The 24,281-nt window shown below is 40.9% G+C and overlaps 1 protein-coding gene and 1 long non-coding RNA gene across 3 annotated transcripts in view; one reads left to right on the top strand and one right to left on the bottom strand.

Moving 5' to 3' along the window:
• GATB (glutamyl-tRNA amidotransferase subunit B) overlaps positions 1–13,448 on the bottom strand; it is a 78,968-nt gene extending 65,520 nt beyond the window's left edge. The window contains exons 1-2 of one of the 2 annotated variants that reach the window (XM_074338446.1): positions 13,238–13,448; positions 10,916–11,066 (exon numbers count right to left, since the gene is read on the bottom strand). In XM_074338446.1, the coding sequence (XP_074194547.1) occupies positions 10,916–11,066; positions 13,238–13,413 (327 nt within the window). In that variant the 5' untranslated portion in view covers positions 13,414–13,448. The remainder of the gene's footprint in view (positions 1–10,915; positions 11,067–13,237) is intronic. The other variant, XM_019722812.2, reaches the window with a different exon arrangement.
• A 116-nt stretch (positions 13,449–13,564) lies between these two features.
• Positions 13,565–24,281, top strand: part of LOC109442509 (uncharacterized) — a 142,408-nt gene continuing 131,691 nt past the window's right edge. The window contains exons 1-3 of the long non-coding RNA XR_012498188.1: positions 13,565–13,655; positions 14,126–14,299; positions 15,456–15,625. This is a non-coding gene — a long non-coding RNA (uncharacterized LOC109442509). The remainder of the gene's footprint in view (positions 13,656–14,125; positions 14,300–15,455; positions 15,626–24,281) is intronic.

Below are 24,281 nucleotides of genomic sequence, written 5' to 3'. Positions count from 1 at the left end.
TAGACGCCCAGAAAATTCTTTCCTATGGACTCCCCACGCATGTGCATGTGTATGCAATTACATAGAAAAATATTTCTTAAAGGAGTTACATGTATGTTCTACCGTCAAGTGGCCCAAGAAAAGATCCATGAGCTGCTTTTTAGAACCTTATAATCAAATCCCTATAAACAACACACATAAAAGGATGGTCCATCAACTGTGTGAAACAAATACGTACTGATACAAAGAAGCATTATAATTAATACAGTTAGATCTCATATGGGGAATAGTGTGTGCAAGACAGGCAGAGAGGCGGGGAAAGTGATGATGTTTGCGAAGAGGGAGGCTTTCAAGAATCCACTGAAAGCTGGAATGGTCAGTGGCAGGCAAGGAGGCGAAGGCTTCCCACATGAGGGGAAGTGAGGTCACACTGCCTATTGATCGTGAAAATCCATCATCATCATGAGTCACCTGCGTTCATGGGAAATATCCAGTTACTGACATCATAAGGCAAGTAAGGACCATCAGAAGAGTTTAAGAGCTGAAAGGGAACCGTCCCACATTTGTGTGAATGAGCTCACAGACACACCTCTTTTAAAGTGGCAAGGGTCACCGGGCAAAAGCCCTTACCACTGAGCAACCCACCCTACAAAGGAATGAAAGAAAACTACATAAAAGTGTCTCTGCAAGTGACTACAAGGCTCAGAACACAATGCAATTATAAGTTCTACGGATTACATTAAAGCAAATCATTGAAATGGAAGAAAATTTTAATAGAAAATGGTCACATTTTGTCTTCTTAGTCAAATAACGAAACATCACCTAAGTGTGAATAGACAGGCTGGTACATACAGATCTGATTATAAACACATGCATTTAAACACTTTTCCTCATTGCTGTTTTCTTGAATTGCTATTTCACGTTGAGTTAAAAACAACTTTTATAATAATGCTGAAAATTAAGGGTCAGGAAAGCATTTCAGCATGATGTTCTCTACAACCATCCAAGTATTTCTAAATCTATTAGGTCCTTGGAAACAAAAGTTATTGTCAGTATCTGCTGTGTTCAGAGAGCCAGAAAGAACATTGTACCTAGCTTTAAATAAATCTGTCATAAGAAATTTAAAAAATAAATTAATCTAAGTACTTCCCAAAAGCATTCTCATTATCATTTAAGGGGTAAGAAATGGTGCAGTCTGCAGAAGTGCTCAGGAAGGAATCTCCAGCATGAAGCACAGTATCTGCATTGTTTGTTAGTTACCAGAGAGCAGGCATCGCATCAGATTTATTCACATATTTTTTTCCCTTCTTTATTCCCCTACTCCTTGCTAACAGCGGTATATACTCTTGTGAATTTAAAAAAAAAAATTTTCTAAAACGAGGGAAACGTTTGTTTTCATTCCATAGCTTGCCAGGGCCAATTCCAAACATCTCTGATAGGGAAAGCCCAGAATGCTTTTTAAGACAGGCCGATCCTGAGAAAAGAGGAGACTATTCTGGCATATGTGCGTGGCAAACAGCTTTTAGAGCCCTTTCTCCAGTTCGGGAAATAAGCAGCATTCATGGTTAGGAGGGGATTCCGTGTTACATGCAGGCAAAAGCTTTCAGACAAGCAAAACAAGGGCAGAGTCACTAGTTTCTAATTAATTTAATTGTGGCACAGCCTGAAATTATCAGAAGTTGTCTGCTGGTCACAGCTGAGCAAACTACCAGCCTGCAGGGGCATCAGCAACAATGTTCTCTTCGCTTTCTCCTGCATAGGGATTAGCACCCAGAGGGGTGAGCCTTTCAAGTAAGGAGAGGAAGGGAGGTAAGCGGAGAAGGGGGGAAATGGGGGGACAGGCGGAGAAACGGGGTGGGGGGGTGGGGGGAGAGGGCGAGAGAAACACAGAGAAGGTTTGCACTTGCATAAATTTCAAACAAACTGGAGTCTTGCTGAAATCTCACCATTACTGGAAACACTGACAAATTATGAAACAGACTTGTAAATCCTATGACATTTGATCAAACAAATACATTTTCTTTCCTATTTTTCATCCATATACAAAGTATTGAAAGAAACCAGAATGACATTGATAAAAAATAACCAACTGTGGGGGCAGAGCCCCAGAAAGTAGTTTCCAGGCTCTCGGCCTCACATAGACAGGTGCTGGCTCAGGTAGTAAATGGCCATCAACTGTGATTTCATGGCCATCAGCTGTGGCTAGTTGGCCGTCAGCTGTAACCAGTGAGCCATTGGCCACTAATATAACTGCTGTGGCTGTGCTAGCAAAAAGAGAAAAAATGGGGCTAGCAAGAAGATGGCGGCTGGGCTGGCAAGCGTGGATGGCGGTTTGTGGACAGTGTGGATCCAGCCTCCAGTGAGAGTATAGTGCCGCCAGAGAGAATATAGTGGTATGACTCCCCTACCTATGGCTCCGTGGGTGTTCCTTTTTGGCCTCACCATATCCTGCGTTCTTGTATGGGGAGCGGGAGCAGAGACCCCCAAGGCCGCCCTGCATGACAAATGGCGCAGCGAGCAGGGTCTCCCGCATGACACCAACTCGAAGCAAATAGCCTAGGATCCTGTCTATAGTTTTGCATGCAAATAATTATTTAATAAATTAAAAAAGATTCTGTGCCAGAGCAAGAGGTTTTTTGTGGGTGTTTTTTAGATCAAAATAACGAGTAAGACTGAATTCCTGCTACAAAAACCAAGAAAGCTGTCCTTAGTTTAGCTGTAATCCTGCTTCTAAGCAGGAAAATGTGCTGAATGACCTTTTCAGTCTGAAGATTTATGATGGGATTCCACACAATTCTAAAACTAAAGGTAAAACAAGAAGATAAAATGCCTGTGGTCCTAGGAAACATTCAGAAAAAGGGTCACTAATCAGAATGGGGGTGGGGTAGACATAGTGGATGAAAATGAATATTGTATCTAAAAACCCAGATACGGATACATGCATACAAATTCACAAATACACACACAGCCAAGCTCAAAAGCAAAACTGGGGATCTCGGAAGTCTCCTGGGGCTCACAGGAGTAGTGGGGTTTCAAGTCGTCTATCACCCGGGGGAACTGCAGGAGGAAGGACCAGCAAAGGGGCTAAGAGTATGAAGTTATAGGCCAGGCCGCGGGCATACCTCGGAGACACTGCAGGTTCCCTTCTGGACCACGGCAAGGAAGCAAGCAGGGCTGGCGGAGGGTCTTGCCTTCAATTTGTAAAACAACGCAGCCTCTGTGATGTGCAATAAAGCAAAGCATAATAAAATGAGGTACGCCTGTACCGGATTTGAATCCGGCTTCTCCACTTTCTTTCTAATTGGGATAATGATAGGAATCACCTCCTAGAGCTGTTACGAGGTTAAAATAAGTTAACACACATAAAGAAAGCACCTGAACAGCACCTGGCACATAGCGAGCACTCGGTAAATGTCAGTTGATTTTACTGCTACCATTATTGTTAACGAGGTTGAAGAGACACCAGATGTTGGAGACTTAAAGCACCTCAGGAGCGGAAATCGAGGCTGTGAGCCCACAGGGGTGGGCACCTGGGGAGCCACGAACTCCTGGTGCAGTCAGTAAACCTTCTGCCACCAAGCGAGGGAGCTGATATAGAGGAGGCCACGGGTGAAAAAAACGCATGAGAAATCAGAGCCCCTGGCCCTGTGCCTGGCTTGGGTGTGGGGGCTTGAATGTAGCCACTATCTAACCTGTGTGACAGTTGGGGGCTGAGAAATTAGCACAGAAACTTCAATAAAGCTCAGGGCAGAGATGAATTCATCTCACAGAGATACCTTCACAGTCCAATCTAGAGTCTTCAGGTGGAAAAAGCACATTGAGTACGGGGTGGAATAAATAAAAACAAATCCACACCTGGACATGGCCTGCGTAAAGCTATCAGAGAGGAAAAAACAGATTACCTACAAAGGATGCAGACTTCTCATCAGCAGTAATAGATGCCTGAGGACAACGGAATCATGTCTTCAAGTGCTGAGGGGAAATAACTGTCAACTTAGAATTCTATACTATCCTTCAAGAGCGAGGGAGAAACAGAAATGATTGGAGGCACAGGAAAACGAAGAAAGGACACCACCCACCGACGCAGAATGCAAGCGATGCTAACAGGCGGGAAAGAGCGCCCAAAAGGAGAGTGAGTTGTAAGAAACACTATTTGCTAAAAAATGAAGAAATCAGATGGGAGCTTCCGCAATCTTCTACAAGCCCACCTAAAAAGTTGTTCTACCCGTGAGCAGAGGGGCTCATCTTCCCTGAGGCTGCAGTGGGAGAGCTGTCTCCCTGCAGGACGACTCCTGCTTTCTCAGGAACCTGATTATATTAATAATTTCCTTTCTCCCGTATGTTATTTGCTTAAACCTACATTTAACTGTTGAACAAAATATTACAGTTATGTATCTTGAAATGACTGATAGTGAAAAGCAGACGTTCTCACCACCCTCCCCGGCCAGTCCTGTTCCCTGGCAGCAAGCTGTCTTACCTGGTATTTACCTTCCTACTTTAACTAACATGCTGTGCCAGGGAACCTTTGGAAAATCCATCACCTGCTGGCCAATGCTTGTGGCCACTTGCATTGTGACAATCCTTCCTTAATCAGGGAAAAAGACAGCCTTGATACACTGTCCCAATGACACAGTGCTCTTGTTTGGTGCACACGGAGCCACCATACCTGGGCCACTGCCTTCCCAGAGATGATATATGTAAGCTACAAGGTGGGCTGTTTTGCAATACTTCTGTATCTTACTCTGTCTCATAAGGACTTATTCATGCTTGCTACTTTATTATACGAGTATTTCTATTCAAGAACAAAATATGTCATCGCCTAAGTGCAACACCATGAATGACTGAGTCCAAAAGGTGAGGTTGGTAGGTCACTTCACTTCCAGGGGAAGCAGGAACTCCCACCACCTGTATGAACTTGAGTGTGAACGATCCAGAATGTGGCTGAGCCTATTCCCAGTAAGAGCAGGCTAAGGGTGAGGGTTACAGGTGTGTGTGGGGCCGTGGGGGGGGGGGGGGGGATGAGTCTGTCACTGTTTGGACTCTGGAAACAAAAAAGAAATTTCACAAGCAGAAGGCTGAGGCACTGCCAGAGGTAATATTTGATTATTACTTAAAATCTAAAAAAACTTTTTTGAAAACACTTTGACTAATAATCTGTCATTTGAGTTCTAAATCTTTCATTCGTTACTTTATTTTAAAAATAAAAAAAACAAAAAGAAATAACAGCCAAAAAAAACAACAAAATTAATCAACCAATTTAGGGCCTGAAAGGAGAAAGAGGCCTCCCCTAATCTGTGGCCAAAAATGTTCCTAAAGCATGTTCTTATATTATTTTTTCCTTCCTTTATCAATTTAGAACACGACTTCTAATTATGGTAGGGGAAGAATTTAATTTTTTGTTTCCCCATATCCCAGTTACATCAGTTTTTGTTAAATCAATAGTTGGTGCTTCTTTTATTATTATTACATAAATATGTATCTGTGCTGAGCTGTTAAGTATATACTATGACTGTATTTCCTTTCTTGAACGTTTAGTTTTTCCTGGAGTTAACAGGTCTCTTTCATTTTATCATTTGTTTCACTTGTTATTACCTATTGCTTATTATTCTCAGACTCCAGTTTATACGTAAAATCTCTTTTCTATGTAAACATTAGATATCTGCTGTGCCCACCCACCTCCCTTTGTTTCTTGAAACCTCTGTTCTAGAGCTGTGCTTCCTCCTCTCCCATCGGCCCTCTGGGCCTGCTGCAGAGCTGGCAAGCTGGAACCTCTACATTACACCTGTAGGTTCCCATAATGGAAGGACCATTTTTTCAGAACCTGTCTCTCTGAAAATGTCATTATTTTACTGTCACATTTGATTTATAGTGCTGGGTACAGAATTCTAGGCTAGAATGACTTTTTTTCCTAAGGTTTTTTAAGGCACTGTTCCATTCTCTTCTAGTTTTAAGTGCCGCTTTTAAGAAGTCTGATGCCTTTCTGACTCCCTGTCCTTTGCACGTGACCTTTCCTTTCTTCTTTTTAAGTTCTAGTATCTTATCTTTATCCCAGGCGTTCCTACACTTCACAATGACGTGCCTGCCTGCCTGCCTGGGAGACTATTTTTACTCATTGCACTGGCAGGCCCTTTCTGTCTCAGGATGTGTGTCCTTCGGTTCTGGGAAAATAATCTGTGTTATTTGAGTTTCCTTTTTTCTATTTTCTCTCTTCTGGAATTCCTATTAATTAGATGTTGGACATCCCAGATTGATCCTCTCATTTTCTTTTTTTCCCCCTACTGTGCAATTCTTTGCATGTGTGTTATACTTTCTAGCAACTTTCTTGACTTCGTCTTCTAACTCTTTGGATTTTGGGGGCCATCATAATTTTAATTTCTAAGAGCTCATTTTAATTCTGATTGTTCATTTTTTTTGGCTCCATTGCTATATTCTGATTTGTTGCTAAGCTATCATTTCTTTCTCCAAATAATGGCATGTTATTTTTTTTAAATAAATTTTATTGGGGAATATTGGGGGACAGAGTGCTTCTCCAGGGCCCATCAGCTCCAAGTCGTTGTCCTTCAGTCTAGTTGTGGAGGGCGCAGCTCAGCTCCAAGTCCAGTCACCGTTTTCAACCTCTAGTTGCAGGGGGCGCAGCCCACCATCCCATGCGGGAATTGAACCAGCAACCTTGTTGTTGAGAGTTCACATTCTAACCAACTGAGCCATCTGGCCTCCCTGATTGTTCATTTTTATAAAGTAGCATCATGCTCTTATTTCAGTGTTCTTATTTCTTACCGCTCAGAGGATACTTATAAAATATTTTATTTTTTTAAACTATTCTTTTACCATGTGCGTTATCTGTTGCCTCTTATAGTTTTCTTTTTCTTTTTGTCCATTCTGTTGGAGAATTTCCTCAAATGCCTGGTGATTTTTGGCTGTCAATTTATAATTTAAAGTAAGGTAATAAAATGTTGAGTAAAAGTTCTATATCAATATACAGGGCTTGCTGACTGGTGACCATCACTCTAGGTCAGTCAGGTGACCAGGTAGCTTTTTTACTGAGAAACAACCACCCCTTCCTCCAAATTCTTCCTTCTAGGGACATGTAATCTCTGAATAAGTTCCTACAGATTCCAGCTTGGGGGAGGAGGGGAAGAGGAGAGATGGTCGTATCAGGTCACTTGAGCTGCTCAAACTGGGCAGGGAAAAGGACTGGGCAGGCCCTGGAGTTCAGAAACTGTCTGACACCAGTGCCTTTTGCTCTGCCTGGGGAATCCAGGGAGAGTGTGTCACCAGCTGAATTTCTCCCAAACTTATAGATCTCTGCAGGGGTGAAGCAGCCGAAGAGGGTCAGGGAGAGGACCTTAGGTCTAACTGCTCTGCATTGGGCACACCATCGATCTCATTTCTCACCAGTGTCTCTTCCTGCAGGCTTTCTGTCCCTGTTTAGGTAACAGTGAACCCTGCTCTGCTAACTCAGGCCCTCCTCCATCTACCATCTCTCCAGCATTCTCGTCTCCTCTCTTATTCTCTTGGAGGTTTGTGACTTTTAAATTCTTTCGCCATTATTTTAGCAGGGTTTCTTTGGGTGGGGGAAGATACTGATTAAATGCATATGTTCAACTTGCCATATTAATCAAACGCCTTTTTAACTGCTCTTTCTCCACCGGTTCCTTCTCATCAGCATTTAAATTTTTTTTTTAAATGTTATTGCGGTAAGAACACTTAACATAAGATCTACCCTCTTAAAACATTTTAAAGTGTTTTAACAATTTAACAATACATTACCGTTGACTATAACGCATCAGCATTTAAACATTCGCAAGTCTCTTCAGTGTTAAGGAAATCAGGACGAATAAAAATGTTCCCCTTGATTCTATGTCTCCTTTCACCTACTAGTCTCTTCCTTCACAGCCAAACTTCTTGAAGCGTGTGTCCACACTCTCACCTCTTCCTCAGCACTCTCAAATTTCTCAATCTACTGTCACTGACCTCTATGCCCAACACTCCACTGAAATGGTTCTTGCAAAGGGTACCCATTGATAAGTCCAATGGACACTTCCTAGGCCTCAAGTGTATTTGACTTCTCAGTAACATGACACTGTTGTAGTCCCTCCTTCTCAAAACACGCCCTTCCTTGGAGTTTCTGACCCTGCATTCTCCTTGCAAATGGGATCCACACTCCTTAGCAGGGCTTATGCGCATATGGTACAAACTATGCTTCCCACATCAGCCTCACCTCTTGCCATGACCATATTCAAGTTCTATGCTAAAATGCATGGGACTTCAGTTCCTAGAGCAGGCCCTGTCCTGTTTTTCTTCTGATCTTTGTACATCCTATTCACTTTTTATTTGGCCACTTTTGCAAATTCCTTCTATCTGTATTGAATGCCCCTCCTATGCGCTCTAGAGCTCCTATATTTCCACTGCTAACATGTTTATTAAAAGGTACTGCAATTGCCAGCTTATTGTCCATGGTCCATGAGGGCAAGATCCATGTCTGTCTTCTACCTTGTTTAAAGCTGTGTCACTAGAGCCAGTATGATGGCTGGCTCATGGTTGGCATCCAATATATGTCAGTTGAGTGACTGAAGACACAGAGAGAGGGAGAATCAAATGCCTAAAAAAAGATACACACACGATCATATTTTCTCTTTAATGGGCCAGCAGGGCAAATGAAATTACATATAGACCAAATTTGGCCTACAGAAAGACTTTACACTGTAACATAAATTCTTTTGGCTGCCTTTTTCTGTCTTCTTACCAGTGTATCTGATAACTGGTCACCATTTTATGTACAAAATAAACCAAATGAAGAGTCAGAATATCAAAATATCAATACAGCCTCTCCACAGGGCTTAGAGAAGGACAACTGTTTAAATGTGTCAGTATATCTTACATCTCTATATAGGTAAATCATAGGGTTTTAAAATGGTATGGGAGTGACAATGTTGTATTCTGGCAGTTTTGGTATAATTTTGCTCACATACCAAAATAGGTCTTTTAAAGACAGAAACACTTCTGAAAAGAGGCAGATTAGCTCTGTCGAGAGAATAACCCTTTAGGATACTCGAACCATGAGTGCTGTAGGCTCTGAAGAGGAAAAACAAATCCCAGCTTAAGCAAAATTGGAATTCTAGCCTTTGAGTGTCACTTAATGTAGGTCAAGCTCTCAATGCTCCAATATCCCAAACACCTTCACTGCTTTATTAACATGGATTGATATGGGTATCACTGGCAAGTACCTTCTTTGGTGCACAGCCAGAATGCTTTCAAAGCATGTCGACATTTCAGTTATTTTGAATTGTCTCTAATATTTGACCACATTTAGCCCCAACTAAAGAGCTTATCTATAGAGAACGTGCCTATCTGAAAACAGATCTGTTTCTAAGTGTGAACTATAATAAATGCCTTGCTAGATACTACATTCCCAGCTGGAAAAACCTACAAAGAAGTTAGAGGTTATGTCCAGTCTCTTGATAATGAACTATCATGTGAAAACGAATGTTTTGCACTCAGAAGGAAAAAGGAATGGTGTTGTGATGAACTGCTTTCCATTTCATTTGTCTGAATAGATATTACTTTATTCCTATGAAAGCTGAGTCTCTGCCCCAAAATGAACTCATACATTTATAGGTGAAAAACTGTCTCCTCAAACAAAAACAATCTCTCCATATAAAGACGCTGTAAGTAGGAGGGAGGGAAGGAGAGACAGACACCCTTACACTTGTCTTCCACCAGTCACCCAATAGCAAATAAAGGTGACCTTAGATATTGTTTGCACCGATGGGGGTCCTCCATGATAAAAAGCACAAGGAAAAAATTATGAGCTAGAGACACTGCCCCAATACAATTCAAGCCCCGGGTCCAGCAGGCACATTGGAAGCACTGCCCATAACCTTCCACACCGGGCAATGACTCTGAGGAAAGTAAACCTCTGCCCCTGCAGGCCTGCAAGTGCTCAGTTCAAGCAGCTTCCAGTTGTATTTCAATGGTAGAGAGTCTGGAATTCACCCATGACAATCCTCCCACTCCCTCATCACCACCATATATACACCTTCCTCCAAGGACGGCAGGAAACACCACATCCAGTTGATACTCTATGTCCTGGACCGACTATGAGCCATTTATTAGCACAAATCGTCACACTGTTCCTTCCATTCCTTTCTTCAAAATTCCACCAACTAAAGGAAAATACATAGTAAAACATCTTGCTGATGAGTACACTGGACACAGTCAGTCCTTGAGTTTAACTGAAAATGAGTAGATAACGACTAGTCAACACATATTGTGATTGACTTACTTCTCCATTTGGACTTTTTAATTGTCGATAACCCACGATCATTATCAACCTTACACTGTTATGTGGGGTATCTGCTGCTTCCTTAGACTACACTCTTCCTCCTCCTCCATTTACCTGCCTAACTTCCACCTGGCTTCTCAGACAGCTCAGACCCACCTCTTCCAACACCCCTCCCTTAACCAACCACACCCCTACCCCAATTTCTCACAACTATCCTTCTCTTACTTAATCAGGTGACCCTCCTCTGGGTTCCAAAGCCGTGCTCTCTGCGTGTTACCTTCACAGAAGTAATCACACAGCACTCTGTTTATAAGACACATCTCCCCCATTAGTCTGTGAACCCACAGGCAAGGATCATCACTCATCTTTATTTTCCAGTTTATATCACAGTGTCTGATGTTTAGTAGACATTCTTTAATGTGTGTGAAATGAGTGAATAAATGTATGACTAATCTCAGATGATGTTTAGGCTTAGAAACAGAATTATAGAGATGGGTCTTTAGAAAACATTTAGTTCACCCATTTCATCCAAAATTCCCTTAACGAGTATTTCTTAAGAGCTGTGCCAAGATAATAAAATAAGGAAATCATTATCTATGTTCAATAAAACAAACATTTTCTAATGAAAATAGGATGAAATAAAAACCTTACCGGCAAAGTTCCAGGCAGAGATGCATCAAAAAAAGATACCAAAGAATTTGGAGGTGCTGCAAAGTGGACTTGAGATCCAGAGAAAAGTTTAGAGTTGGAGGAAATCTGGGCATGAATTTCCAAACCTACCACAGCTGCCCATTCGTGTTCCCTAAAGAGAGAGATAAAAGAAGTAGTTAGACCTGTCACCATACATAAATTTCTATCTATGAAACTAAACCACAAATATTAATTTCCTATTTGTATTTTCAACTTACTAAAATTTTACACCCTTCCATTAAAAAATGTGTCATATTGTATTAGTGACTAAATAAAAAACAATTCATAATGAACACCTACAAGACTGGTAAAATAAAATTCATGTACAACATGGCATAAGGAGAGTTCACTGTACAAACAGGAAGGTGATAGAGAAAGGAAGAATTTGGCATCTAAAACAATTTAGAAAAGGGTATCAGGTAGCGACTGCTGGCTGACCAGTGAAAAGCAGCCTTTTCTAAATCAACTGTCCTTTATCAATTAATCACTCAGCAAATGAAGAAAGCTGATCTTGCGAAAATTTTTAGAATTATTATAACATCAGGATTCTACTACTAGAAATCATGATAAATAGTTGCACAAATAATGATAACTATTTGAAAAGGAAGGACAATTCTGTCATATTTTGAATTCATTTTATAACAGTGGGTAAAATGACCAGAGTGACACAGATATAATTGATCACTACTAAATGATATTCTTCTGGAAACTGTGCAAAGGAAAACATTAAACCATCAGATGTGGCTTTTTTTGGTACCCCAAATCACTTTCAATTCCCAAGATTTAGTTTCAGATTCTTTTGCTTGTTTCGCCTTGATTGCTATTAAATCTAAGAAGCTATTAAACACTCTAATAATCCCTCTTATGTGGCCACTTCTATTCTATTGGGTCTCTATGAACATTCCATACACAGGTCTCTCCAGGTTCTTACAAGTGTCCCTCTGAAACCCACGTATCCCAGACAATTTGTAGACGGCCTGTTTACACATACTGTCTCCACATTTTGTCTGTTCCTATCTTGCTGTTCTCCCAAGCAATTTTCTATATTACCGTGTTTCCCCGAAAATAAGACCAGGTCTTATATTAATTTTTGCTCCATTAGGGCTTATTTTCAGGGGATGTCTTATTTTTTCATGTACAATCCACATTTATTCAATTACAGTCATGTCATCTTCTTCTAGAATATCGTCATAACATACTAAATGTGTCCGTCTTGCTGAGATCTTAACTGGGGCTTATTTTCGGGGTAGGTCTTATTTTCAGGGAAACACAGTATCTAGATTTTTATTTACATGTATTGGATTTTCTTTCAATCCTTTCAACACATGAAGTTCTATATTTATAGTATTGTGAGATTAATTCCTTTTTAAAGTTTGGAAGCACAGCTTGTAATTTAGAGGAATTAAACAATGAGTTTATTAGAAATTTGGCATTCACTAAAAAATTATCCAAAGTATTTTTGCAGTTGCACTACATGGGAGAAAAAAATACTTTCAATTCACAGTGAGATGATCTAATTTATGAAAAGAATAGAAAGTGAATGCTTCTGGACATTTTCCCTCTGTTCCTCCAAACTGAAAAGCAAAAGTAATGCCAATCTAACTATGCAAAGGAAAAACACAATATTGGACAAGTGTATTTAAAAAGAAAACTTAAGTTTTATATAATGAAGTATAAACAGCTGTTCTGAAGATATCTGGCAAAATAAGCAAAACTCCCTACACAACCAGAGGGACGATTTCTTGTATTGGCTGCATCCTCTTAGGTCTAGATACAAATGTCCAACATGAAATGCCTCCACACATAGGTGGTATTTTCTGACTAATGACATTAAGCCACCACCATTCAGCTTGTAGGTAAAGGCTCCCCTTCTACCTTTATTTAGAACACTGCTGGCCCATTGTAGCGCTAAATAAATGTCAGCTAAATAAGATCCGGCTTCTAGTTTCACCGACCCCACTGCTGGTGCTATTAGTAGCTGACTGAATCCATTCTCGTCTGTGTGGCCTTCGATTCAAGAAAACACGTGCGATTTTATACTTGCGTATTTCCCAATATATCTCCCTCCTTGAGGAGAGTGGTTTATGTGTGAGGGCGGGGCTGACAGAGGGCCAGTTGTGTGCTCCACGGGCTGCAAGTTACAGCCCAACAACCTCCCCCTCTTCAAAACACATAAACTGAAGATTGGGATGTAGTGGCCTGAATCATCTACGCCTATCTCCCCTGTCCCGCAGTTCTTCCACCTCACACTTAAGTGGCGAGTAATGGTATGAAATAGTATACCCTTTCCTCGGCTTCTCGGCCGTGATGAGGGGCTGCTGAACCACTGAGCTCTGTCCCCTTTTCCCGCTGGACCTGGACCCAGTCGGAGTCCCTGCTCCGTGGCGAGATCCGCGGTTAATGTAGGCTAAAGCCCAACGCCTTCCAGAACATAAACGGCACACCATGGGCGCCGCCATTGTCCCTGCAAGTCCTGGTCAGGTGACACAGCCACCCTCTGGCGCGAGGCTCTCTGGGAAGCGTAGTTCTGGAAATGGATAAAGCGCGATAAGCTGCCACCGGAAGACTACTATTCCCGGTGAGCACTGAGACTCGAAGGCTGCCGGAACCCTGGCGGGGAGGCGGGAAGGAGAAATAGAGGAGAGCGTAGGCGGGTTTCCGGGTCCGACGGTGTGACTCCTCCTAGCGGGGAGTTGGAGAGGTTTGTGGCTGTGAGCTTGTGTCTGAGTTGGAGTAAGAGCAGGTGGTGTGGGAGGTCCGAAGCTGAGGAACCTGGCCGGGGTTTTATATTCTAGTCACCCTTTTGAGCTCCCCTGAGCCCCCAGACCCACTCAGTTATTTTCTCTGTCTACTCTCCCATTCCACACACCAATTTGTGTATCAATGGAACAAATACTTATTTGCATGCCTCCTATATGCCAGGCACAGTTCTTAGGCACTGGGAATGCAGCAGGGAGCAAGACAATTTATAGCCCCTATGCTCACGGACCTTCCATTCTTGGGAGAGGAGACATACAGAAATGTTAATAAAAATGAGGTACTTTCATGCAGGTATTAAGTACTATACTTAAGCAGAAGTGCTTAGAGACAGACCTGGGTTGAGCCTTCAGGTGCATTTTAACTTACAGGCATAATTCATTTGATTGCACTTTGCTTTATTGCACTTCACAGGTGTGGCGTTTTTTTATAAACCGAAGGCAAGACCCTTCACAGCAAAAAGATGACGCTGGCTGCAACACTCTCCTTTATTATAGTGGTCTGGAACACAAACCCACAAAATCTCTGAGGCATGCCTGTACTTGCTTTATTATTCTGGGCTGGAACTGAACCTTCAATATCTTTGAGGTATGCCTGTATTCTCCTTTTTGTTCTTGGCTAGTATTTGAAACAGTCTTCTTATATGCGAGGAAGCCTTGAGAGCAGATACCATCATCCCGGCTGACTCATGCCCCTTGTTGAAACTCCCACTGATGTTTCTTGAATGTGTTGAAACTCATGCCCCTGGTTGAAACTCCCACTGATTTCTTGAATTTGCATGCAAAATTTAGAGGAACCATCCAGCTGTTCTCTACTATACCACCCTATTTTAGTTCTCCACATAGTGCTTATGACCATCTGATGTTTGTGGGGAATTTGTCTTATTCAACACAGTATTCCCAGAGTACAATGTAGCCCCCTCAGAAATATTTGTTGAATGAATTAGTGCAGTGTGGAGAATGCGTTTGACAAAGGATGGAGTGGATGTCCCTTGGAGTAGTTGCTGTTTAGGAGGGAGATAATGAACTAGTGTGGTGGTAGAGGCAAAGAGAATTGACCTATGTGAGAGATTTTAGGAGGTAAGACTGAAGGACTTAGTGATGGATTGGATATGATGGGTGAAGAGTAGTTGGAATCAAGTAACTCCTAGATTTCTGGCTTGTACAACTGGATGAGTGATGGTGTTATTCCCTGAGATAACAAAACCAGAAGAAAATTGGGTTTGCAGGAAAATAGGAGTTTGGTTACAAGAGCGATTAAGTAAGCATCACTGATGCCTGGCTCTCTATGGAGCAGGGGGAAAAGCTGCAAACTCTGTATACTTCACACTGATAGATTTTTCAATTATTGATCAATAACCTATTAATTAGGCAGCTGTAACCTACAATCTATTCCCATTAATACTCCTGTACAGTTATAATATTATGCAATTTAATTCCCCCATGGAGGCAATTTTAGTTACTCTCCTTAAAATTGTCATGATTAATTTTTATATCATTTTTATTTTTTTCACCCACTATCATTGATCCCAATTGCTACACCAGAACTATTTTCCCATGACCAAAAATGAAAATGAGAGAAAGGACAGAGACTGCAAAGTAGAGGTGGAGATTTGGCCTAAAATTTCTCTCTCATTATTGACCTTCCTATCAGGTTCAGATCACTCTTTAATAGTCTCTCTCCTCTGAGTTTCCATATTTCCCACTTTTACTCTGGGTAAGCTTGCTTTCTCTTTCTCATTTAGCTCCTCAGGTTTTTCTGGCCCAGACTGGGGGTCAGGAGTGTTGTCTCTGATCACAGCGTGGTTCCACCTTTCATCTGACTACAGAGGAGGGGGGAATCTGCGTCTCTTGCAAGTGATCATGGGTATCCTTTAGCCAAAAGGAGAGGCAGCTCCTTGCTACCTTACCACTGGTAATCAGCATATTTAGGAGGCAGTTCACTCCCTAACATGAAGAATTAGGGGTGTTTTTGACCCCCCTCCCTGTAAGAGACAGCAATACACCTAATGAAAATCCTAATTTTATGTGCAAAACACACTATAATGGAAATTCGTCTTTGTTTACAAAGCAGTATTGTGCAGTGATAGTGTATCTCTTCAAAGGCTCCCACCCCACCACTAGAGGGAGAGAAAATCCCATGGGTGTAAATGTAATTGATTCCTTTCACAAATAGACATCTTCCATGGCACAGCATATTGTACAGCCCTTTCAAAATCCTACAAGAGCTAATGGTTTCCTTCACCCCCGAGGTTATCTGTCATTTCCAGAAACGCCCATTGGTTTTCTCATGTTGGACCCAGAGTCTCGGAGTGCACTGTTTTTCCAAGCGCCCCTCCTGCCTTGCTCCTTAGCTAATCAGGTGCTCCCACCGAATCCCCCACCATGGGACCATTTCTTGCCGTGCTTCTGCATGCCAAATCTGATACCTGTCAGAACTCTCACTGACAGACAGCTTTCTAGCTGAGAGAGCTATTTTGGTTCCACTGAGAAGGTGGCTGTCATCTGGAAGACACAGAGGTTTTCATTTTCACGAAGCTCAGAAGGTAGCAGGACAGGGTTTCTAGCAAAAACATTTTCTTAGGGCGAGTTTCTCAGCTCTTGTTTTGCTCATATAATTGACAGTACAAATAAATTTAGAACAATTTTTTAAAAAAGAGATGTAAACCAAGAGCAGAATTTCAAGTTGTTATTTATAAGCGACAGTAGTTAGGAAGTATGTCTAAAATGCCATGCTTGGTTTTGCTCAGTGTTCTTCAGAGAGTCTTTGAATGTCAGAGTTGGAACGTTCTGGCTTGACTCGGTGTTTCACTCAAAATCCCCAGGTATCTATATAAGCACATTGATTTCTGAGCACAAATCATTTTCTCTCAAAATCTAAGTTGTATTTAATTGTAATTACTCCCTTTTTCATTCTTTTACTGGTTTGGGAATGGGGTATGATGTGAAAACATGGTATTCTAGGATTTATAGCATCTTCAGTAACATGGGTACAATATGAGGGAATGAGACAAGTGGTTCTAAGTTTCCATTTTTTAAAATGAAGTAAACAATTTTAATGAGAACATTAAAATTTCAAGTAAAATTGAAAGGAGATAATTTCTATTGTTTATTTTAATAACATACCATGGCAGTGTATCTAAAAATCTATTTGTATACAATTTTGAACCATAAAATTGTGTTAACTAACTGATTCTTTGATAAACTACTTTTGTCCTGTGGAAAGAAAGGCAGTGCTTTAAAGGTGTTTAGCAAAGTAATAAACAGAATGTCCCTTGCAGTCTAACTGAGCTGGATGTAGATGGTTGTCTTAGTATTTCTCTTTTTTTTTTTTTTTTTTAAGATTTTTTTATTGGGGAAGGGGAACAGGACTTTATTGGGGAACAGTGTGTACTTCCAGGACTTTTTTCCAAGTCAAGTTGTTGTCCTTTCAATCTTAGTTGTGGAGGGCGCAGCTCAGCTCCAGGTCCAGTTGCCGTTACTAGTTGCAGGGGGCGCAGCCCACCATCCCTTGCGGGAGTCGAGGAATTGAACTGGCAACCTTGTGGTTGAGAGCCCACTGGCCCATGTGGGAATCGAACCGGCAGCCTTCGGAGTGAGGAGCATGGAGCTCTAACCGCCTGAGCCACCGGGCAAGCCCTGTCTTAGTATTTTTTAACACAGGAAGGAGTTTGGTCCCTCTGTGGGACCGTTAGTTTCTATCTGCCTAAGGCTATAGCACCCAGCCTGCTGTCTTCACATTTTATGCCATGTGGTGAGGAAGGGAGAATAGCCAGGTCAGTATAAATTCTTTTTATAACGAGAAAAAAACAAAACAACACTTAAGGTGATGTACATACGAGCAAAATTGGCAACATTATTGTCGTGGCACTAGAGGAAGCCCTGTTTTTGAAAAAGCATTCTAAAAACATAAAGTTCCTTCTTAGAAAAACCACATTTTAAGACCCAGTTAAGTGTCATTATGGGAAGAAGAAAGCCTGGGAATATGTGCATGCTGGGCAACCGGGAGAACAGGATTCATTTCCTTTTATTTTACCATTAAGTCTTGATTCTGATAAAATACTGATATGGAGGGAACAATTGCTTTCTCTAGAAGATTGCTTTGCGGCAAAGAAACCGATACCATTTGCTTCTCTTCCAAGGCAGGGAATAGGACACCCTGTCCAATGTCTTTTAGAGACGAAGTGCTGTCTGGGGAAGATGAGGCCAGTGCGTTGCTGCTGTCAGGTTTGCCTGGCCCTCTTCTGTCTGGTCTCAAGGGATGGTTTGCTGTTTTCCCAGGCCTTTTATCTTCTAGAAATCTGACTAATCCTGGAAGCAAACCGGAATTATGTATAAGAAAGAAATTCCACTTCTTGAAATCAGCCGCTCCTCAGTAGCAAGTAATACCCGCAGGATATATTAGGCGCTGTGTCCCTGTAAGCATGTTTAGCATGTCGTCAGGTCCCCCGTATGCACTAGGAAGCGCTCTCATTCGTGTTTTGGAAGTGGGTATTCGTCCTTCAAAATGACAGGCTTGTACACACACACACACACACACACACACACACATCTAAGCTATATCTTATTTCAAGATCATGCACAAATAATGATCAAGAGCTTTGAGTTTTAAAAACAGATGAATGTTTTTGTATTTTTAATGGTTCTCTTGATTTTAAGTCTAAATATTTTGAGGACCAAAAAACTGACGTTAAAGAACTACGCCACCAAGACATATGAGCGTTGATGACATCTTTCCCTCAGTGAATGAACTCCCTGCTAATTGAAGGGAAGAAGTAGGGTGGTACAGAAGAGAAGAGAAAGCCTTATCTTACGCATCCTGCCATGGAATCAGTGTCGTTACCTGTGAGTATCTGAACTGGGATCTCAGGATCTAGGCTGCCGTTGAACCAAGAATGGGTGGGCTGCACAAAGCAATAAAGGCTGCAATCTCATTGGTGGCAGAGCCTTCAGGGCTCACTACAGTTTAACGTATGGCTGCTGAGAGGAAATTCAGTGTTCCATGAAGAGATGCCAGATTGAATTAAAATCAAGCAGCTCAGTTCAAACACATTAGCAATCAGATGATACAACGACTGAGATAAATGCAAAGAGAGAGACAGAAAAAAAATTCCCAGTGATTCATGAATACTAATTAGGGAGGGAAAGACCAGCACAGACATTATTCATGTCTCCTTGGAGTCTGACTCTAGATTCTAATTCACCAATAAGATTTGATAAGCTTGACCCAACATTGATTTCAAGTTGATGTTGATTCCACATTTAGACCAGCTTTTCTACTCAAAGGCATTTTCACTTCTCTCACAGGTAGTAAAAATGAAAAGAAAGGATATGAAGAATGGGAGTGGATATCATGTTTTTCAAAAGGCGAGAGAAAGATTACATAGAATGCCACTCTAGCAAATAAGGGCCCATCTAGCCTAACATTCTCTCTGTGTTCCCCCTCTAAAGCTGTTATCTTTATTTTGGTTGCCATAGTACATTGGTACAGTATCTCTGGGGAACATTTTGCAGTGATTCAGAGCCCATGATTTTCAAAATTTTATATAGATTTATTAAATAAATGCAATACCTTTTACTTGCTACACCAAAACACACATAATCTCTTGAAATGTTCTCACAATTTACGAGAGTCTGTTTGACATTTCACAGTCTCTCAGAGTTTAGTGTCCTTAGCAGATGTCAAAATGAAGAATCTTGAGTTTAGGAAAGAAACTATTTGTCTTGCGTAGTTCTCTAGACCAGCAGGCATTTCAGATTGCCTGGGGCCCTTCTCTTGAGATCTATGACTAGAGGACATTAGCTGCTGTGTAACAACCTCCCTTATAGAAATTCTACTGACTAGAATAGGAGCCTACTTCCTCAAGGAAGACCAAGAATATTTTTCTGTTGGCTCACCTTGTTCGCTCTTTCTAGAAACATCAACCAGACTTATCCTTATGCCCTTTTGGTCTCTTTGCCCAACAGAGATCTAAGCTGTTACTCATTTCAAAGTGATAATACCCCGTTGCATTGGTTCTGCTATGCAGTGGAGCACATACACTGTGCTTCTCCCTGTAAGTAACTGTCGTCCATGGAGTTGAAAACATAACCGAATATGTGTGTTTTGTTGGATTCTATGGTACCATTGAACCAAATGTTGTGTATACTCTTTCTTCTTTCAAAAAATGCTGTTATTTATTTTTAGTCATCAAGAAGTAGCAAGCTTGGAAGTGGTAATTTTCACTGTGTCTGAAATATAATGAGGCAAGACAGGCCAAATTACAGAAAATGAATTAGTTTCTGTTACAAGAGTCATATGTCCGAGGTCCTGTCCTGTCTCTGGTTACTATAGCTAATGCCTGTTCCTCTCCACAAGAATTCTTAGGAGAAAGCCACCCAATGGTTATTTTTCTAGAGCAAAAACCAGATAAGACGTAGGCATTTAATCTTTGTTAATTAGGATAGAGGCAGAAATAATCACTTCTCTTCCTGTACTTTTAAACCACGTACCCTTGAAAGAGCAGTTAACATTCACTTTCTGAGGCTTAAAATTGCCAAATACTACAACTCTTACATCATGCTATTTTGATATACCATGTTTCCCTGAAAATAAGACCGGGTCTTATATTAATTTTTGCTCCAAAAGACTCATTAGGGCTTATGTTCAGGGGATGTCATCCTGAAAAATCTGCTAGGGCTTATTTTCTGGTTAGGTCTTGTTTTCGGGGCAATACAGTAAGATAAAGACTATAATGTTTCCCAGGCATGTGGTTTCACATAAGTCTGATCTACGTTAAGAACTCTTTTCTGTTATCCCGATATAAAATCAACTAACAAGTTCAATTGGACACATATATGTAGGCCTGCAGTTTTCATTATTTTATAATGTTATTTTTTCATTGGTTTACAGTTGAACATGTCTTTCTGCCAAGATTAACATTGCCCCAAATTTCCCTTGCTTTTCTGTTTTATATGTGTTTAAGTGGAGGGCTTTTGTTTCAAAGATTCATTTTGCTCTCAGATAACTTCTTATGTTACACCTAGGGAAACCACAAAGATCTAAAGACCAAGCGTATATTTTTAAAGGTAAACAACATTTATTCCTGACTTCGGAATATTAGTGATTCCGTTTTCCCCGCTATAGAACAGGGCAGCCGCAATCAGCAAAATCTTCAGTTAACATTGACTCACACTTAAAATAAAGCACAGATGTGGAAGAATTGTTTTAAAGAGTCATTGAGCAACATAAAACTTGTAGTAAGTCAAGTTATAACTCCTGTATTATCTAGGGCTCATAATTAATTTTTAAAAAATCAAAACACTTTTAAAAATAGCCTTCTGTATTGAATTCCACCATGGTGCTCCTTTTTGTAAGGCCATTTCTGTAAAATGCAAGTTTATTTATAGATTGCAAGTGACTCAAAGATATTACAATATAAAAGGAAATGACACACTACAGCCTTTGTTCAGGGCTGTTTGGGGTTGTCTTAGAATGCTCAATTCACTCAGAGGATTGCTTGTAATCTGAAACAAAAGGAATTTCATAAATTAAATTCCCTGATTAATTTTTTAGTGATTGGTGTTAAACATAATAATAAAATGAAGAATTCTGAGAGTAAACCCAATTAACATTTCATAAACTTTATTGCTCTAGATATGGCTTACCCTTTACTTTTATGGTTTCCATCTACCGTCTTCCTGGAGAACCTGACTACCTTGAAAAAATGAGCATGGCCAACTTACTCCCTCCTTCCCTTTTGTTTCTTCCTTTGTTTTTTTCTTTACTCAACTTCTTCTCCTATTTATTCTCCATCTATTCACTAGTCCCGACTAGGTTACAGACACCATTCCAGGGCTTACTTTGTCCTATTCTTTATGGATTTGGTAGAAAGAATATTTTTAACAGTGTATACTAGTTAAGTCACGGCTGCTAGAGTGGTGTCACTCTTCTATAGGAGACTCTTAATTCCATCTGTAATCATAGACTAGCTTACCATTTTATAAAAACTAGTATTTGTGAGGTTGAAAGCAAAGATGAACATTCTCCCTATATTTTCTTTTAAGAAAATTATTCAGCTTGACTGAGGTATAATTAACAAATAAAATTATAAGATATTTGAAGTATACAACATGATGATTTGATGTATGTATACATTGTTTAAGGATCCCACCATTGAGTTAATGAACACACCCATCACGTAACATATTTACCTCCTTTGGGGAGGGGGAGGGAGAACATTTAAGTTCTGTTCTTTCAGCGAATTTCAGTTATACAGTACAATATTATCCCCATGTTCTGCAGTAGATGCTCAGACCTTATTCATCTTATACCTGCAAGTTTGTACCCTTTCACCAACCTCTCCCTACATCCCCCATGCCCTAGCCGCTGGCAACCACTTTTCTACTTTCTGTTTTTATGAGTTTGACTCTTTATATTTTTTGGTTCCACATGTAAGTGATGCCATGCAGTATTTGTCTTTCTTTGCAGTAGCTTGTTTCACTGAGCATAGTGCCCTCAAATTTCATCTGTTGCAAATGACATGATTTTCTTCTCAAGGCTGAATAATATTCCATTTTACGTATGTGCCACATTTTCTTTATGCATTCATTTGTCAATGAACACTTAAGTTGTTTCCATAGCTTAGCTATTGTGAATAATGCTGCAATGAACATGGGAGTATGGATAGTTTTCAAGATAATCTCATTTCCTTTGTAGGATATATACCCAGATGTGGGATTGCTGGATCATATGGAAGTTCTGTTCTTAATTTCTTGAGGAACTTCCACTTTCCAACAGTAGTTGGATATTCCCATTCACTATACATATATATATATATGTTTATATATATTCATTTGGCTATATGGGTATTGTGGAGACAAACTTTGGAAGACAGATTCTGTCCTACTAGACTGAGATTTTTGAGGACAAGAACCGTGTCGTGATCATGTTTCATATCTTTTCCATTTTCGGAACTACGCTAGCTGTACTGGCCACCCGGTAGCCACTGCTCCTGGGAATTATTTCCTCTTTCCCGTCCACCCCACCCACATGACTATGTTAGGGATTGCCAAGCTGAACTAGGACTCCATACCAGGGCTGGCTACAGAATTTATGGGATCAAGGACATTGCAGTGCAGAATCCCTTGTTCAAATATTTTTTAACAGTTTCTCGATGGTAGCAGCAGAGCATTAAGCCACGCATGGGATCCTTTGAAGCATAGGGCCTTGTGCGACTGCACACGTGGCATGTCCGTGAAGCTGGGCCTGCTCTGTGCGCGCGCACACACACACACACACACACACACACACACACACACAGCCATGTTTATTGGGTCCTGGGGTAAGGGAATATTTGACCCATGTAAGACCAATCAGAACCCTTTCCTGGTTTATTTGTCTGTACCAGAACTAAGAAAAGAAGCTTGTACAACTGGGTAAAACTAGGACCTGTCAGCAGTCTTGTTTCTAGCCATGGGAAGAAAACCATCCATGTGCCCAACACTCCCTCCGCTGTATCTCAGACATGTGCGGGAGAATTTTGTTCATGCCCCTCATGTCACCTAAGGTCCTGATAGCCCGCCACTGTTCCTGCACCCCTGCAGGTTATTATCCATGAGCCTTGAGGCAGAGGAGGCTGGGTCACATGACATCATGAACTTGTTCAAGGTCTGTAATTCTCGGAGTCTGTACTCATGGTCTGTAAGACTGACGTCATCTGTCACCATAATGTGTGGGAATACAGAAGAGTGTGTAACTCCTCACTTCTCTCAGCCATGGTTCATAGAACAGTCTCTTGCTTAGACCTCAATGGTATAGTGACCACCGAGATGAAAACAAAACAAAACATGTCCCTTTAAGGCTGGCCATCAGCCAAGGCAGTTTTTTAGCCTAAGGTGATTCTGAGCGCTTCCTTAGGGGAAAATTACTTAGGTCTAAGCAAAGAAGACCTCATACCCCAGGGAACCTCTGTCTCCACAGTTTCAGTCTCTTTATCCTTTTCCCAGTAGTACAACGCCAAAGAATTTTCTCAGAGAGGATTCACAAAACACTCATAAGTGAATAAAGATTGGCTCCTGTCAGACCTCCTAACTGGCATTCTTCTGGGAGCGAGCTTTAAACGGCAGCTTTCAGGGCAAGGCACAGTCCCTTTCCATGGACTGGGGTCTGGGCTTTGGAAGTTTCTGAGTTTTCTTTAATCACCATATTATATTCTTCAAGGGAAGACGCAAGAATAAGGATTAGATGAAGGCCGTAAATGAAGTTTAAATTGAACAAGTAGTTATTTCCCAAACACACACAGAAACTTCGGGGAAACTTAGCTGGATTTATTGTGCTATCTCAACTGTTTTTAGATAAAAATGTATGTAGATTGAAATCTGTTTCCATAAGAAATAAGTAATTCCTCAAATATACCTGAAATGTAGGATCCTACATACAGAACAGCTTGTTACAGAACAGTATTTATGCAAGTTATCGTTCCTAGGAAGACTTTTTGCTTTTGTCACCTGTTTGTAAATGTGTAGATGAAGATGCTATGTCCCAGCATGGTGGAAACGTATGTTTGCACAGTGTGTACCAAGATAGCCCT

The sequence above is a fragment of the Rhinolophus sinicus genome, linkage group LG07, assembly GCF_036562045.2.
Source record: "Rhinolophus sinicus isolate RSC01 linkage group LG07, ASM3656204v1, whole genome shotgun sequence".
NCBI classification, from domain to species: domain Eukaryota; kingdom Metazoa; phylum Chordata; class Mammalia; order Chiroptera; family Rhinolophidae; genus Rhinolophus; species Rhinolophus sinicus.
The sequence above is the reverse complement of the archived record's forward strand: the minus strand, read 5'-3'. Positions and strand labels throughout refer to the sequence as shown.